The sequence below is a fragment of the Equus quagga genome, chromosome 3, assembly GCF_021613505.1.
Source record: "Equus quagga isolate Etosha38 chromosome 3, UCLA_HA_Equagga_1.0, whole genome shotgun sequence".
Classification (NCBI taxonomy): domain Eukaryota; kingdom Metazoa; phylum Chordata; class Mammalia; order Perissodactyla; family Equidae; genus Equus; species Equus quagga.
The window spans coordinates 122361898-122379611 of NC_060269.1; the positions used below are offsets into that span (position 1 = coordinate 122361898).

At 45.6% G+C, this 17714-nt stretch overlaps 1 protein-coding gene across 2 annotated transcripts in view; it reads right to left on the bottom strand.

The window, feature by feature from the left end:
- LOC124237075 (LIM and calponin homology domains-containing protein 1-like) overlaps window positions 1-12044 on the bottom strand; it is a 309151-nt gene extending 297107 nt beyond the window's left edge. Inside the window, exon 1 of one of the 2 annotated variants that reach the window (XM_046656322.1) lies at window positions 11647-12044. In XM_046656322.1, coding sequence (XP_046512278.1) covers window positions 11647-11742 — 96 coding nt within the window. In that variant the 5' untranslated portion in view covers window positions 11743-12044. The remainder of the gene's footprint in view (window positions 1-11646) is intronic. The other variant, XM_046656321.1, reaches the window with a different exon arrangement.
- Between the last annotated feature and the right edge of the window lie 5670 nt (window positions 12045-17714).

Below are 17714 nucleotides of genomic sequence, written 5' to 3' on the forward strand. Positions count from 1 at the left end.
AAAATCAGACCTTTTAATAAGCACAAGCCAAGTGGTGCCCAGAGCAAGAACAAGGGGCGATCGCCTTCCTGGTTCACCTCTACTAGCCTCCTTTGCTTTCAACTGCTGCTATTTGGTGATGCAAAATATTAAGATGCTAAGAAAAATCTCACAAGAACCATTGCCACTTGTGTCTTACAAAGCATCATTCCCTATTTCCCAATTGCATATGCAATAATTCATATTAAAGAAACATAAATTACAGCAGAGCCAACTGTATTTGCTCAGAACACCAGGGGCCCATGCCAGGTGAGGGGTCTGGAAGTGGAGCTGTGACCAGGAGGTGCCATATGGGTAGACCAAGAGAAGAACCACCGTGAGGGGCACCGTCTGAAGGCCTAGGAGCCACGTGAGATCGGAGTCCTGACCAGCCTGCCTGCCAGTCTTAACATGAGTAAACAGACACGGGAGAGAACCTTGAACTAGGACAGTGCGCAATGGATATCTGTGTTACACAAGGACTAAACAGGATGACACATCACAACGCCTGGCAGGCAGACACCTAAATACACAGGTTTTTCTTCCCCTTGTTGATAATAATTTCAGTTCTAGATCTCAATATCTAGGACTATTTGAATACAGAGTGGGAGCCAGGTCTCAAAGAGAAAAGTTGGTGAAGAGAAAGAGAGTAAAAATAGTTCCACCCATCGACTATGGTTTATTCTGCTCCTGTAATGGTTTTTCATAATAGTCCTAGCCACTCTTCTGCCAAAATTTATCTTTTTAAAAACACTGACAGGGCTCCAGTTTCAGAGAATGTGCTCAGGAGCTATAGAGGTGGAACTGTCTCCTAGCAACTGACAGTACCACGCACACAGAAGATGCTGAATAAACAGCTATTCAGGGAAAGAGGAGGGAGAGAAGAAGCAGCTGGTCATCTGTTTGTTTGGTTAGATAGTTAGCTGCGATCATGATCTTTTTAGAAGTTTTGCTTTTACTTCTAGAGCTTAGCAGTCACCAGCCCAAGCTCAAGCTCTGGAACAGGATTGCCTGGGCTCAAATCCCAGCTCTGCCACTTACTAACTGTGTGACTTCAGGCAAATCAGTTAACTGTACTCCATTTTCCCATCTGTAAAACAGGCCTAAAATGGTGCTTACCTGAGAAGCACCTTATGTGCCAGGCACTGTGCTAGACGATATATCTCTCTATCTGTAGATATAGATAGATAGATCTCTCATCCCATTAACTCAAACAAGCGCCCAGACTAGCACCAGCACACAATAAGTGGTCTAGAAGTGTGTTAGCTACTATTAGTTTTATTTGGCTCTGAACTAGCCACCTTATCATTTTACATTATCACATTCTGTCAACTCTTGCAACATGATGAATCAGCCTTCCTCTTGTCACCCTCCCCTCCTATTTATGACATCTTGCAAGGTCCCTGCGGAAACAGGCGGCAACCACATCTGTTGGTTGCTGACAACATTCAGCTCCACCAGCTCCTTTCATAATTTTCTGTAGGAAAGGCAGAGAGGATGCTATTTCTCAGTGTTTCCATTGGGTCATAACCATGGTCATTTATTAACACCAGCTACTGGTCATTCGTTTTTGTGGGGTATCTTCCTTTTAAAAATACCCAACAAGAACTCATACAGGTGACTACTATAATAAAAATTCCTCAGTGCTTTTTTTGTAGATATCCTGTAATTGGAAGTACTGATCTTTCTCTCGTTAGGAAATGGGAATTATCTGGACTCCTGCAACAGATGAGAGAGGAGGCTGACTGACAGCTCTGAGTGAGGAGAGAAAGGGAAGGTAGCAGCCCCAGAGCAGAATGCGGGGGCATGTTTATTTAAAGAAAGATGTTTGTTCTCCCAGCAAACATTGCAAACTTGCAGAGGGGATCTCCAAGGGCAGGGAGCCCTACACCAGTCCAACCTGAGGGGAAGGTTGGCCTCCTAAAATAATTCTTTCAACTGATATCGCCTACCCAAGAGCCAACAGTGGAACCACTTTCCAACTGTCCAATCGCAGACCGTCTCTAGGCAACTACTGAGTAACTGCTTTTTTTAATCAGTCTTTAAAAAAAACAAAACACTTTGCTTCCTGTCAGGGCAGCAACAGAGTCTATTTTCTCCACCACAGCAGAGTCCAAGTGCCAATCAGGTAACTGTAGCCAGGCACAGGCTCACTGAGAAAATCTCTCGGGTGGTGGGTGATGTGGGTATGGGGCCCTATTGAGGAGCAGAGGCAATAAACCAAGGAGTGAGACGATGACTAAGACCCAGTCCTTGGCCACAAGAGCTCTAGGGCTCACCTAAGGAGGCAGATCCCACGCAACCATATGTTCGTTACAATGTAATATGACAGCTTTTCTAACAGAGGTAAATACTAAATGTCAGGTGTGCACAGAGAAGGAAGGATTAACAGGCTTAGAGGAATCGGGGAGTCTGCCTCAGAGGCAGTCCTATTGAAGCTCTGTCTTGAAAGGATTTGTCCCTGGAGAAGTGGAGAAGGGGAATCCTCCAGGGTGCCCCTATCTCAACAGCCATTCTCTCCTTTCTCCTGAGGAACAGAACCCAGACTATTACCTGCGGACACTGCAGCCTCCCCTGCAATCAGGAGTGGCCATGTTACTGAAATTCTGAGCAATAAAAGGGAAGTAGAAGTATCAGGAGGAATTTTCCCGAAGGCACCTTATAAGGGAAGGATGCAATCTTCATTGTCCATTCCTCTATCCTGCTTCCTGGAGAGGTGATGTGATGATGAATCCCTAGCAGCCATGTTGGACCATGAGAAAGGAGGTCTAGAGATGGTGGGCTCAAGTGTTCAAAGAAACCTAAGTCACAGACCTCCAGAGTTTACAACTTACGGGGCTCCCAAATGGTACATGACTTTATTAGTTTATAAAGCCCCTTCTTTTGGAGGAATTTTGGGGCAAATTCCCAAATCAGGGGACATCTGTGAGTCACCACCCAAAGTCTCACAAGAAATGGCTCTGCTCACTCGTTGAAAAGCAGGCAGGTTTCCTCCTGCCCTTTCTCCCCTCAGAGCAAAGTGCAGCCTCTACAGCCCCTATTTTGTGTAAGAATTTTAACCCAGAGTCCAGGCTCAAACACAAATCCCACAGTCCTCTCTGCCATTTCTCCTAGAAGAAGAGTTCTTGCTTTGTCTGTGCCCTGGTCCTAAGAGGTGTAACGGATCATCACGCACATCCTACTCTGAGTGGCCTGCAAGAATTTTCGAGAACTTCTGACTCAGCTCCCTTCCCCACCCCTTCCCCCCAGACATACCTTCAACACATCTGGAGAACTTTAACAGGAGTTCTAGTCCACCTTTTTTTTTTTCAAAACATAATCACAATAAAAGCATGTGTTGTGTGTACACGCAAGCCCTTGTCTCTATAAATTAGCATCAATCTAATTCCCCTGCTCAGCAGCCTTCATGGCCTCAGCTTACACATTACCTTCACCGTGAGTCCTCGTCTGCCTAAAGCACTTTTCTCTTAAGCCCCCCATTCTTTGTCTTCATGGTACTTATCCCAATTTGCAATTATGTATTTATTGTTTAAGCTCCCCCTCTCCCCGCCGAAGCCACTACATTGTGCACTTTATGTGGGCAGATATTATGTCTATTCTGTTCACTCTCTAACCCTGGTTCTTAGCACTATGCCAGGCATACTGTTGGAGCTTAATAAACACTTTTCAGGAAATGAATTTTAAAATTCATTTAAAACACTTGCACAAATTTACGCTTACTTTCACCATTAATGCTTATTTTTAGTGTTTACAATGAATTGAACTGAGTGATAGCCAAGTGTCTCGAATAGTTATTTTCATATTTTAAACCATTTGACTGAGCCTATCCTAGCCTTCACTCAATTTCTTACTAGAATAAAATAATTGTTTGAATGCTGTTTTTTAAAATCTTTCTTAGGGAAGGAAAAAGGAACTGTGTACTCAGCACAATAAATATTCCTTGGTACAGCACAATTCCTTGATAAACAATAAGGCTGAGGATTTTTTATATTGGGTCACGGAAAATATTTGTATTGGGTCATGGAAATAAAAATGCCACAAGTCCTCTGCCCTTGACCTTTATTGGAAAAACAAGTACAGGTCTATTCTTACATGGCCCTCCTAATGGGCTATTTAGGGATAGATGGGTGGGGTACGTCCCTAACTTCTAAGGCTGACCAGGAGGCCAAGCTCACCCCACAGTAGCTGCACCAGGGTAACTACCACAGGCAGAATGCCGAACAGTGGAAACATGGAGGTTTCTCAGCCTAACCAATATTTTATTCTTAAGGTCCCAACACAGATGGAAGGGTACATTTTGCTGATAGGTAGTATAAGTTTAGGTGCAGGTGTTAGTCAAGCTATTCCTTTGGTGCATGTTATATGACAACATCATCTCATTCTCTTCCCTTATGCCAAAGATAATTCCAAGATACGACAGCCATCCCAACAGGGTTAGCTGCATGTGGACGTTTCTTTTGGAGTGTTGTTTTCAACATGGCAAACATGGAATTTTCCCACAGCAGAACTGAACTCCATGACATCATTCCTCCTTGCAGAGAGATATATAACATCACCTCATGTCCAGGCAGTCTTTCCAATATTCTGTCATTCTCTTTTTTTGAAAAAGGACTATTTTTTTTCCTGTATCATCTAGTAACCCTCTAGTTTAGGATATTTTTATATTTGTCAGTCACTTCAAAACAAAGTTCTATTATCCTTTCTTTTCCTCATGCAATTGCACTGATGTCATCCTTCTTCCCACCCTTCCCTGCCCCCCTCCCCGAAAAGGATCATCTCTGATACCTTTCTTTTGCTTCAAATGTAAACACACACACATCTCTTAGGAAAAAATGAGGGGAAATAATATAAACTTGTATTACATATTTTTCTAAATCATGGAATAGTGAACTGGGTTTAAAAATAAAATCTAGTTCCAATGAGAGTAGTTTAGTCAAAAAGCAACTAGTCATTCGGTCTCCAGCCATGAAAATAAAGGCCAAATAACGGGGGTGAGACTGGAACGCAGATGACAAGGATGCCAACCACAAGCGAAGCTTCCCAGGAGTCTCAGAGCTGCTTTGTTCAGACCTTCAGCTCCTCGGGATGGGACCTGGATACCTGCAGGGGAGGCTACCAATCTCCTCTCTTGGAAGGACCTGCCTCTTGGCTGACCTCAACAACAAAACTGTTCCCAGGTGAGACCCTGTCCACATGGGAGAACTCGCAGGTAAATGTGAAGGAGCTGTGGCAAAGGCCTCCGACAGATGTGCTCACAGCTTAAACACACCAGCCCTGAGAAGCGATATTTCTTCGCATCCACATTTGAAGAACAAAACAGACCACACCGGCATTAGGTCCTTACTCAAACTCTCTGGGGAATGTTAAGGTATGGAATGATGCACCTTCTCCATTAGAAAATGTAAAAAGCACACAAAGACTACGCATTTATTCATCCCCACTATGGAATAGGCACTGGAGATAAAACTATAACAAAAGAGCCATGGTCCCTAATCACATAAACATAAAATATTCTAGAATATCTGTCCTCTTAAAAAAATCATATGACAATGAATCAGCCAGCTTAAAAAAAAAGGAATTACTTGCCCACTGCCCGTTTGCCCTAATAAAACTTCAATGGAGAGACTGGGGGTTATGGCAGTAACAACAGGAGACAGAAACTAGATTCTAGCAACCCTGAACTACAGACAAACCCCAACGCCCAGTTCTGCCTTAGCAATAGGAGGTCTGAAGGCAGCAAGCAAAGGTGAGAAACCTGATTCCTCCTGCCTAGCGGCCTCGGTCCTGCCCTCCACCCAATGTAACCCTAAGGTGCTCTGTCCAAATGAGGAGACCCTCCCAGCCCTGGAGTTGAAAGAAACAAACTATGGGGAATAGTCTAGGGAGCCACAGCCTCTGAAATCCACATCCCACCTCCACTTATGGGAAGGGGTGGAGGAGGTATGGGGTGGGGGGGTGGAACACGACATGACGGACACCTCTGCACAGTCACAGGAACAGAAAGCTCAGTCCTTACAGAAATCTTTACACATGGTCCTAAATGTGGGAAGCAAAATAAGGGATCAGAGAACAAGGCCTGCAAAGTCAGACAGCCTGGGTTCCAATCCTGACACTAACAAGTACTTACCGGCTAGGTGACCCTAGACAAGTCTCCTAAGTCCTAGAAGCCCCAATTTCCTCAACCATAAATTTTGGATATCTGGATATACATATTCGTAGAAGTTAAGAAAGGATGCTTTGGATTAAAGTCCTAGTTCTGCCACTTACTTACGACTTTGGGAAAGATATTTAATTGCTCAGAGCTTCAATTTTCTCATCTGTAAATGGGAATAATAATAGTACTTACTTATAAGGGGTTAATGCATACACAGACTTTTTAGCCCAGTGTCTGGCATATAGTAAGCACTCAATAAATATCAACTTTTATCACCACAAGCATCAATTTCATTACCGTCACTCTTATTGTCATGTTATCCCTAACTATGACACTTTTAAGTTTCAGAAGGGTCCAAAACAAAAAGAAAAGCTGCCAGGCCAATTTCCAGGAGCTGCCTGGTCCCACCTAGCACTGACTGCCACCCACAGAATCACGGCCAGATGTCTGCATCATGGCTCCATTGTCATCCATCGGCGGAGAGCAGGGGGCCAAAAGATCCAGTTGCTGGTAACGCATGCTCCACCCTACCTCTTCTTGGTGACCAGAGCTCAGTCTGGCCATTTGGAGCCTGCTTGATGCAAACTCGGTTTCCAGGGAGATGCTAGGGCAAGAAAGTGCCAGCTCCACCTCCCATTCCACTTCCCCTTTCCCCAAATCTGTGGGACCTCTCTGTTCTCCTACCACGTGACAGCATTGTGTCATAGCAGCCCTTGTATACAAACAAGCCAGACTATTTAAATGTCATTGTGAGAAAGATGCTGCCTGCTCTGATTTACATATCCATTCAGACCACTACTCCTTTCTTGATCTAGCCAGAAGTTTTTCTTCCTCTTCCTCAGCTCTCCAGGCAGAGATGGAGAACCACATGCGAAGTTAAATCTTTGTTGTAGTAAAAAGATAATAAGAGTCATCAAGTCCCTACAGAGGCGGAGAACTAGAATGACTACATAACTTATGGCATATGTTCACTCGTCATTACGTCACAAATGTCATAAGTTACTGGCCACTAAATACTGGATTCCCTCAAAGACTACACATTAATTTTCCTACTGCCAAACAATACAACATCTTTCAGTCTTGGAGAGCTAAGGTACCCTCGGTGCTTTTACTCTTCAAAATCAGGTCCCGGTTGAATAAGAAAACAATTCTATGTGGGCAGGGGGAAACAACCCAAAATGATGAACTGATCCGTTCCAGCACTAGTTCCCATTCATGCAAAATATCGATTAGGTCACAAATAACATTATATTCATCACCAAGCCCCACAGGCATGCTATGATTAAAGTTAAAGGAGTCCAGAAACTTCTCAAGTTGAGAAGGAAGGCTGAGTTGGGTTGAAATTTCCAACCCCTCCTTAAAGGCCTGGCAAGCTCCTCCAAATCACAACTGAAACCAAGCCGAAGGGACATCTGTTTCTCCAGAAAGTGTTTGGCATTAAAAAGAACTACAGATCAGAACAGATAAATATTGTTGTGGGTGGAGAGGCAAAGGGGAGGGAGGGGACCAAGAAAATCAGAATCGTCTACCTGCTAATGACCTCTTATAACTCAATAAATATCATCATGGGGGGAAAAAAGGGAAAGAAAGAAAATAAGGGAGGAAGGAGGAAGGAAAATAAGTGGAGGAATTTATTCTTTTTCCTAGCAGGAGTTGACTCAACTTCAGTGAACAAAGCATTGCTACATTTGAGATGAATATTCAGACAATTACTATTTGTATAATGATCTAATATTGGATTGTCTGCAAGAGGAGAGGCATTGAGCATTCCGCTTGGAGTCTGGTAACAAAGACTATGCATTGAACTTAAATATTCAACATAATGTTGAGGAATAATTTTCTAAGCCTTACTGGACTACTAGGATCATTTTATGAGTAAATATTACAGGTTTTCCGCTGATCTCTAGATTAACACATAGCATCTACTTAACTTCTAGTCCAGGTACCCAGGTGAGACAGTAGAATGAGATCACTAGGTGACTGAGTTATATTTTTTTAACTAGAAACTTAGGGTTCTGAAGATTTTCTGTCAAAATGAGTCCTAGTTACTATTAACAACAACAGAAACAATAGCAATAACAGTAGCATTAATAATGGTAGTAGTGGTGATGGTAGCAGTAAGAGTAACAGCAGTAGTAATATTAATGGTAATAATAATACTATTACTTACATGACACTTCCTAGACAGTGGGCACTATTCCAAGCAGTTTAAACATATTAACTTATTTAATGCTCACAGCACTCCTAAGAGGTAGGTAAGCTATTATTAGTATTCCCGTTTTACAGATACTTTCAACAATATCTTTTTGTTATTTTTGTTAACAACTAGAGCCATCTTTCAAAGAAAATATTTAGAATAAAAAGGAGAGGAAACGCAGCCTGCCCAAGGTCTTCCAGATAGAAGGCAATAGAGCCAGGATTCAAACCTAGGCTGCCAGGCTCCGAAGGCTGCCCTCGCACCCACTGTGCTGTCCTTGCTGGCCGTTTGCTTACGAAGGCCTTCTAGAATAGGAATGCGAAAGGAAGTTAGTCAGGGCCCCGCCTGCTGGCAGCCAGAGTTAATATTTGAAGTTTGCTGTTTCCTTTAGCAGTCTCCCCAAACCACATTAAGACACGCAGCCTGCTCCTACAGCTACAAGAAGTCATGGAAGTGTGGCCCGGCTATTCTCACACGGTCTGTGACCTCCAATAGGGTTTTCACCTTTGCCAGCCAAGGCAGAAGCTGTGGGTGGGCTGAGGTGAGAGCACGGTTCCCAGGCCACCATTTCCTGCCCGGTAACACAGTCATCAAGTAGCCAAGGCTGCTGGCGAGAAATTCCTCACTAACGAGTTATCTCCTGGAGCTTGTTCCTTGAGCCTTTATGACGAATGAACGTTTTCTGGCCAACCCATGACTCCAGGAAGACCAAGGACTGAGGAGGACAGACAAGCTGCAAAGTTTGTTTATTAACCTGCTGCACCCAAGGGAACATTTTTCTGAAAGAGTAAAATTCCTGACGACTCAAAAAAAAAAGGCCTGTGGGAAATTTAATCACCAACTGAACAAAAGTGGAAAACAAAGCCCTACCAATGAGGATGTTGCCGAAGACAATGGGGCCCCTAAAAGAGATGCAATTGTCTCCAGATAACAATCCCCCCGGGAATTCGGCTCGCACTAAGTACCACATTATTGCTATATTAGCTGAGGAATCACTGTTCACCAGGCAACTGCCTGCAAAACCATCTGTTACTGGTCCTAGGTGCCCCGGTTTGCAGACGTGGCACTTACATTTCAAGAGGAACCTCCAGGAAGGAAGGGGGGAGGTCTCCCTCTCTCCCTGGAGCAAATACCTTTTTAGACAGCCTGGGAGGGGAAGCTCTCCTTTCCGTGAAACCCAACTCCCGAAATTGAAAGGAGATAGGCCGCTTCAATAATGCACACGCAGAGCAGAGCGCCAAGGCTGCCTAGTCCTAAAGCCCCGCACACCCCATGATGGCTTTCACATTCTCAAACTGGCGCATGTGGCAAGGTATCAAGAATAATGACAAACTGTCCAGAGGGTCTAATGGGGCTCTACTTTCTTAAGGAAGCCCTTCTTCTTTTTAAACCTGTGTAACCAGGACAAAAGCTGATCTTGTGTATTGCACAGTATTTAGACTGAAATATACCACCACTTAAAAGCAGACTATGATCTTCTGGGCTGGAGTATATGTTTCGAATCTTGATCTAGGTGGGAGTGACAGTAGTATATACATACGTCAAAATTCAGGGAGGTGTGCGCTTAAGATTTGTGCACTTTCCAGTATGTAACTTATACCACAATATTTTTTTTAAGGCAGAGTATGTCAGTGTTACTCACCATTTAGGAAATTGGGAACAAACCACCTGCCTTCATTAATTGTAAGATTGTTCTGCTCTTATATCCTCCCCTCACCACCATCCACATCCAAAATCTCTCCTGAGAATTTTAAAGTTCAAGAACATAAAAAATACAGCTCTCCAACTCTCAACTAAGCCAGTGACTACAAATACCTCCTGTGTGTCCTGTGAGCCTCAGTATGCAGCCCAGAGAGCACCTGTCACACCCCAGGCCCTTCCAGACACATATCAAAAATAAAAAGTCAAGTTCTTTTTCTCATCTGGTCATGAGCTATCAAATTATGAGAGACATGACTGGAGTTTTTAGCAATAGAGCCTGGAGCTTACTCTTTTGTTTCTTTAACCCTATTTTTAAATAAATGTTTCTAAACTCTGCCTAACACTCTTGCTTGCAGCAAAGAGGTTAGCCCTGTAAGGTGCAGGCCTCTGTGGAGCATTAGAGCTGCACTGAGTGAGCGAGGTTTCCGCAGGCGATTCGGCAGGCTTAAATCTGTACTATCGCAGCTCTGTTACTCCAGCAGCACCTTGAGATCTGCGGTGCCACAGGAGGGTGGCACTAGGTGACAATCTGAGTACTAACAGGCTTCATCATTGCTGGGTCATGACTTAGCGGTACATTTCTTCCTTCGAACTACCAGGCAAGGAGGGCTGCCTGTCCCTGAGGCAAAGAGGGTCAAATTCGCCTTACGCTAAGCCTCAGGCCGAGCGAAGCTCACTGCACGGATCCTAGGGGAGGGGTCACCTTTCCCTCGTCGCGCCCTCCAAGTGTCCTGACCCCCCGCAGACACATCATTTCAGGAGGAGTCCCCAAGGTGCATCTACAGATAGGCATCGAGAATCAGGATCACTCCGCGAGCGCTTCCTGAACTGAGCCGAGAACTCCAGTGATTTCCCTGGCCTGCCACCGAGTCACTTAAGAAGTGAAATATGCCAAGGGGACCCGGTACCCGGCACCTGGGAGCCCGTCCCGCTGCCTCTGGGATGGAGCAGGGGCTGCCAATGGCTCGGCAACGTCTATGCGGACAGCGCGCTCGCCGGTGGGTCTTGCAGGCTCCCCGGCCTGGTGCGCCGTGCCAGCCTCACACCTGACCTGGTGCCAGGAATACAGCCGGAGGCTCCGGGGGGATGCGCTTCCGTGGAGCCACTGCCAACTCCGCTCCAGAAGGGCGGGGTGGGGGGTCAAGAGGCGGAAGGGAGAACCAGGAGCAGGACCCCCGAAATGCGGCGTCCTCAAGGACTCCGGGGGCTCGCGCTTCCTGCGCCTTTGCGGCGCGTCTGCTCGCACTGCGCTTTCCTTGGCAGCGCCTGGAAGCGGCGGGAGCTGAGATTTGCGCTGCTGGCGGGCAGGAGGGATGGAGGCGCAGGGCACCGCTTCCTACCCCGACACGCACAGCTAGACTGCAGTGTCCCCCATTCGCGCCAACCCTCGCCTGAGACTCCAGTGCCAAAGCGCCAAGGGATCGCAGCTCGCTCGAGGCCCTTGCGGGTGACCACGAGCAGCTGGCAAAAGAAAATGGGGGGGGGGGGAGGCGAGGCTGGACCTGTCGTTCGTGTGTGTGCGGGTCGGTGGCTCCGGGCGCCCCTGCAAGGCCGCCCGCCAGCCGCGGGCACCTACCTCGATCCACTTCTGCGCCTCGGAGAAGGCGGGCTCGGGGGGCGGTTCGGGCTGCAGGGGCTGAAGAGCTTCCAGACCGAGAGCGGGACAAGCCATTTGCGAAGCCCCGCGTCCACTCGAGCGCTGGGCCGCCGGGATGAGGACAGCCGCCGCCGCCGCCGCCGCCGCCGCCGCAGGAGCGCGCTCCCCGCCCCTTCCCGCCCGCGCGCTCTGCCCTCCCCGCGCGCCCCTCCCGCGCCGGCGCAGGTCCCGGAGGAGAGCCGCGCTCGCTGCCGGAGGGCGCCGCCCCGCCTCGGCCGCGCCGTGAGTCCCCGGCGGGAGCGAGCGCGGAGGCGCCGGGAGCTCCCTCTCCGCCACCTTCCCGGGCCGCCCCGCCCCCTCTCGGGGTGGGGGGAGGGTTGTCAGCTACCGACTAAAAATAACCGAGAGTGAGCACTGGGTGTCTCCCTCCCTGCCCGCGACGGGACCAGGAGAGGGACTCGGCCGCCCGCCCCGCACGTCCCGAGGTCGGGCCGCACCTGGGAGACGCGCGCCGAGCCGGGCGCACACGTCCGCGGGGAGCAGGCGCTGCCGCAGCGGGGCGGGGGGACGCGCCGACAGTGGCCGCGCCGCACCTGCAGTCCCTCCGGGCCGCAGAAGCGGGGTCAAGAGGGACAGCTCTCTGACCCCGGCGCCAGGGACTGTTCAGTCCCCTGACCTTTTTGTAAGAAAAACGACCCTTCGAAGGCTTTTTCTTTCCAGACAAGCTGCCTGTGTCCCAGTCTGTTGATCCATTTAACCCATATTTATCGTGCACCTACTATGCGTCAGGCAATGGGGTAGGTGCGCGATGGGGCCCCAGAGATGAAAAAAGAAGGAAAAAAAGAAAACATCTGGAAGCCCTAGTCCTCAAAATAAATAGGGGGGCGGGGCAGGCAAACATGTAAACCGAAGATAATTTTAGAGAATGATAAATATAAGAAAGATAAAAGAAGGGAAGACGACTTGGGAAGAGAGTGCTGGTTAACCCACTTCCCCCTTCACCTGGAAGGCTGGCCTGTGTCCAGCTTCCATTAGTGGGAGGGAGGCAGGAAGTCAGGGTGTGGAGGAGAGGGGAGAGGGGTGTTTATGATGCCCCTTACTGCAAAAGTCTAGGGGATTGGCGGCACCACCCTGCTGAGGGCTGCAGCTCTGTCTGGGGCCTCTCCTTGGGTTCCCCGAAGGTTCCCTGCTTCCCCTTGTCCCACCCAATTTCCCCAGTCTGGGTGGTATTACAGGCTTCCCCATCCCATTCTGGTTTCCTCACCCTGCCCACTTCCTCCTAATGGTCTCTTGATAAATTCTCAGCACGCTGATTTGAGCATGTCTTCTGTTTTGCACGAGAGCCCAACTGATGATCCAGGAAGGTTTTTCTGACAAGATGATGTGGTGAGGTGACATGAATGGGAGAGATGTTAACCCTGCAACAATCTGGAGAAACATTTCCAGATGAGTGCAAAGGCCCTGAAGTAGGAAGGAGCTTCGTGGAGGTCAAGGAACCCACAGAAGGCAAGCAGGACTGCAGTGGTGAGGAAAGCAGCCAGTGGGAAGAAGAGCATGGGAGAGGCAGCCCAGAACTCCAGGGGGTATGCCAGATTGCCGCCAGGATTTGCTGCATGGACATCCGGGGTGAGCCCAAAGCTGGGTACATCATAGCTCAATACTCATCTAACTTAAAGCAAATGGATTTAGAGTGGCTGCTGGCGAGAGGAGTCAAAAAGAGCAGGAAGTCCCTGTGTTCCTCAGTAGTTAAGTCTCAGTTCCCTGTTAAGAATCCAAGTTTACTCTTTGTCCAATTCTGCTGTTTTTAATAGGGGGATGGAACAAAAAGCAAGCCTGAAATTCCACCACTACCAGCTTTGGAGTCAGACTGACTTTGGTTTATTTACTTTGGAAACACTTATATGGCACTTGCGTTGTGCCAGGCACTATTCTAAGTGCATTACAAATAATTGACTAGCTCATTCCAACGCTGTAGGACAGACTCTTATCATCCCTATGAAGAAACCTGGAGACAGAGAGGGCTGCCACACAGCTGGTGAGCAGTGAAGCCCTGACTTAAGCTGAGCCAGCCTGGCACCAGAGCTGCTCTTCACCGCACACCAAGTTGCTTCCCAGTCCTGGGCCAGACGCTGCCGCTTGCAATTTGTGCCTCAGTTTCCTCATCTCAGATGAGGTTGAAATGGCCACCCAGCAGGATCGTTGTAAGGAGCAAACCGGGTTTCTGAATGTCCAAGGACCAAAGCTGGGCCTGGCAAATAGTGCTCAGTACAAGCCAGTTGACCGTCCCTTCCATCCTGCCTTCCGGAAAGGAGGGAAGGAGGAGCTGTTACAAAGAAGAGCAAAGAAGGCAAGCAGAGGGAAAGAGCTAATAAAATAGAGTCATAAAATGACCTTGTCTCCATGAAGAAACATGGCAAAATAAATAATTCACAAAATGACGCTAGCACACTAACACGAGATGCCGCTTTGGGCAGGTTCCACTGCATGGAGTAACTAGGAGGAGGGGAAGCCACTGACCTGAATGACATATATGAATCCATTTAAAAATGAGTGTTAAGAATGAAATCTACCTATCTCTAAAATATCTGCTATCAAAACTGACATTCAAACTAAAACAAGCTTTTTCCCTTCTGTGAAAATACTTTTTATGTCTTTTAAGGTTTATAATCACAAAGTAACATCTGCTTTTCCTGAACTTGATTACCAATAACAAATTCACGTAGGTACCAAAGACCCAAATGCATACAACCATAATAGAATTCAAACCTAGTGCCATCATCAATAATCTTTATAAATCATTGTGAAGCACCTACTGTGTGTGAGAGACTGTACTCCCATCGGAAGAATCCACAAAGGGACACAGACTCTTCCCTGTAGGAGCTAATAATTCTGTTAGTGAAATGACATTTTCATTTTTGTATAATGTAGTTTTCAAATATAAAAGTAATATATATTCACTGGATAAAATTTGAAAAATATAATGAAGAAAAAATCTAGAAGAAACCTCGCAATTCAGAAATCATCACTATTTAGGGGATATGAAGCAACATTTTGATTGGAAAAAATAGCTGTAAGACAAGGCACTCTATGATAAATGCCAAATGAGGGATATAGTGTATTCGAAGAGCATAGATTTTATTTCTAACAGATTTATCAAGGTATCATTCATATAGCATACAACCACCCATTTAAAGTATACAGTTCAATGTTTTTTAATATATTCATAGACTTATGCAACTGTCACCACAATTTGGGGACATTTTCATCTCTCCGAAAAGAAACCCCATACTCTTTAGCCACCATGCCTGAACCCCCCATACCCCCAAACCCTGGCAACCACTATTCTACTTTCTGTCTCTATTAATTTGCCTGTTCTAGACATTTCAGATAAATGGAATCATATAATATGTGATCCTTTGTGTGTAGCTTCTTTCACTCAGCATATCTTCAAGGTTCATCCATATTGTAGCATGCATCAGCACTTCATTGCTTTTTATAGACGAATAATATGCCATTGCATGGCTATACCACATTTTGTATATCTCTTCATCAGTTGATGGACATTTGGGTTGTTTCCACTTTTTGGTTATTATGAATAATGCTTCTATAAACATTCATGTACAAGTTTTTTTGTGGACATATGTTTTCATTTCTCTTGGGTATATGCCAAGAAGTGGAATTGCTGGGTCATAGGATAACTCTTTGTTTAAATCTTTTGATAAACTACAAGACTATTTTCCAAAGTGGCTCAGCATTTTACATTCCCATCAGCAGTGTAAAAGGGTTCCAGTTTCTCTACCTCCTTGCTAACATCTGTTATTTTCCGACTTTTTTGATTATAGCTGTCCTAGTGGGTGTGAAGTGGCATCTCATTGTGGTTTTAATTTGCATTTCCCTGAGGGACTAATGATGTTGAGCATCTTTTCATGTACATATTGGCCATTTGTACATCTTCTTGGGAGAAATGTCTATTCAGATCTTTGTCCATTTTTTTTTAAAGATTTTATTTTTTCCTTTTTCTCCCCAAAGCCCCCCAGTACATAGTTGTATATTCTTCATTGTGGGTCCTTCTAGTTGTGGCATGTGGGATGCTGCCTCAGCGTGGTTTGATGAGCAGTGCCATGTCCGCGCCCAGGATTCAAACTAACGAAACACTGGGCCGCTTGCAGTGGAGCACGCGAACTTAACTACTCGGCCACGGGGCCAGCCCCCAGATCTTTGTCCATTTTTCAGTTGAGTCATTTCTCTTTTTATCATTGAGTTATAAGAGTTCCTTATATATTCTAGGTGGGTCCCTTATCAGGTATATGATTTGCCAGTATTTTCTCCCATTCTATGTGTCGATTTTTCACTTTCTTGATGCTGTCCTTTGAAGCACAAAAGTTTTTAATTTGGTGAAGTCTAACGTATCTGTTTTTTTCTTTTGTTGCTTGTGTTTTTGGTCTCGTATCTAAGAAAGCATTGCCTAATCCAGGGTCATGAAGATTTATGCCTGTGTTTTCTTCTAACAGTTTTACAGTTGTCACTCTTTAGATCTTTAGTCTGTTTTTAGTTATTTTTTGTAAATCATGGGTTTTGAGGTCAGAGAAACTTAGTGTGAAAGTCTGGGTCTTCTGAGAAGCAGACACCAAGATGCAAGGATTTTATTAGGGAAATAACTATGAGAGAAAATGCTGGGCAAGCAATCAGAGCACAGTGCAAGTCTGACCTGGAATCCTGAGAGGGAAAGAATGTGGTGTAGAAGCGTCATCATAGGCTGCCTTTCAGTAAAAGGAAGGTTCAGCAAGACCATCAGGCGGTCAAAGACAGCCGAAGTCAGCTGCCAGAAGAGTCCTGGGTCTCCCAGGAAGAAGCCTGCCTTAGTATCCCTGTCGTATTTAGTCACTGGCTGGGAGCAGCCCAGTGGGAAGCACGGCTCGATGAAAACATGGCAATGGACTTCAGAGCACAACAGCTGGGACCCTTGATCAGTTAGGCTCTGTGAAGGGTGCATTTCATGGGTGCCACACTTCAGGTTTGAATCCAGCCCTGTCACTCATTATGTTACATGAATGAAAATGTTATTTAACCTCTAGGAGTATCCATTTTATTGATAAAACACCTGTTTCCTTGCTTGGCACTTAGAAATTAGTAGTTAATAATAACTTTGATGACATTATGTATTAAAATATGTATATCTGTTAATATATGAAATGAGGTAAATCAATTAGACAAAGACTAACTCTAAATTTCATTATGTATAGTACTCTGAAGACTTTGGTTGGTGGTAAATAAATGTACTAAATATCTCATGCTCCAAGATCTGACTTAAATGTTACTTTCTGGTGACTTCCTTAGCAACAAAGTCAAAATTAGTCACTTCTTCTTCTGTGTTCCCATCATATAGTGATTCTCAACAAAGCAAACTAGGTATGAGAATCTTTAGGGAGGTTTTGAAAAATACTCTGCATTCATCATTGCTTTGATTTTTAAAGCCATTTAAAAATAATGTGAATAATAATTTTAATCTCCCAGACTATGACATAATAAATAACTTTGCTGCTATAAAACTCCTATAAATGCCACACAAAATATAAAAAATATTCTTTATGTGAATAGCTGAGCTTAAAAGAAATTAACAGAAATTCTCCAGGAGGAAAAATGGAGAAGAAACATAAAACCAGAACAGAATTTCTATTGAATTGACCCTTGCAGCAATATGGAGAGACATGGTGAACAGTGGCTGCTAGACTCAGAAATCTAGTGCTAGGGTTTTAATACTAAAGTTGAGGCACCAGGCCTGTGTCATGTGAAGAATTGGAACTGAGCAGCAACACACACACACACACACACACACACACACACACGCACAAAGTTTCCTCCATCAGAGAGAGAATGGACCAGAAAATATTCTACCATCATCACAAAAGGAGACAATTAGGAAGCTTCCTTGTCTTGACCTCAGCTCCAGGTGAGAGGGCATAGGTGAACCGCCCTTGAGAATGTGTAAACAAAAGCCTAGTCCTCTTTGTGGACAACATACACACCATCTAGGACTCCCCCAAGCT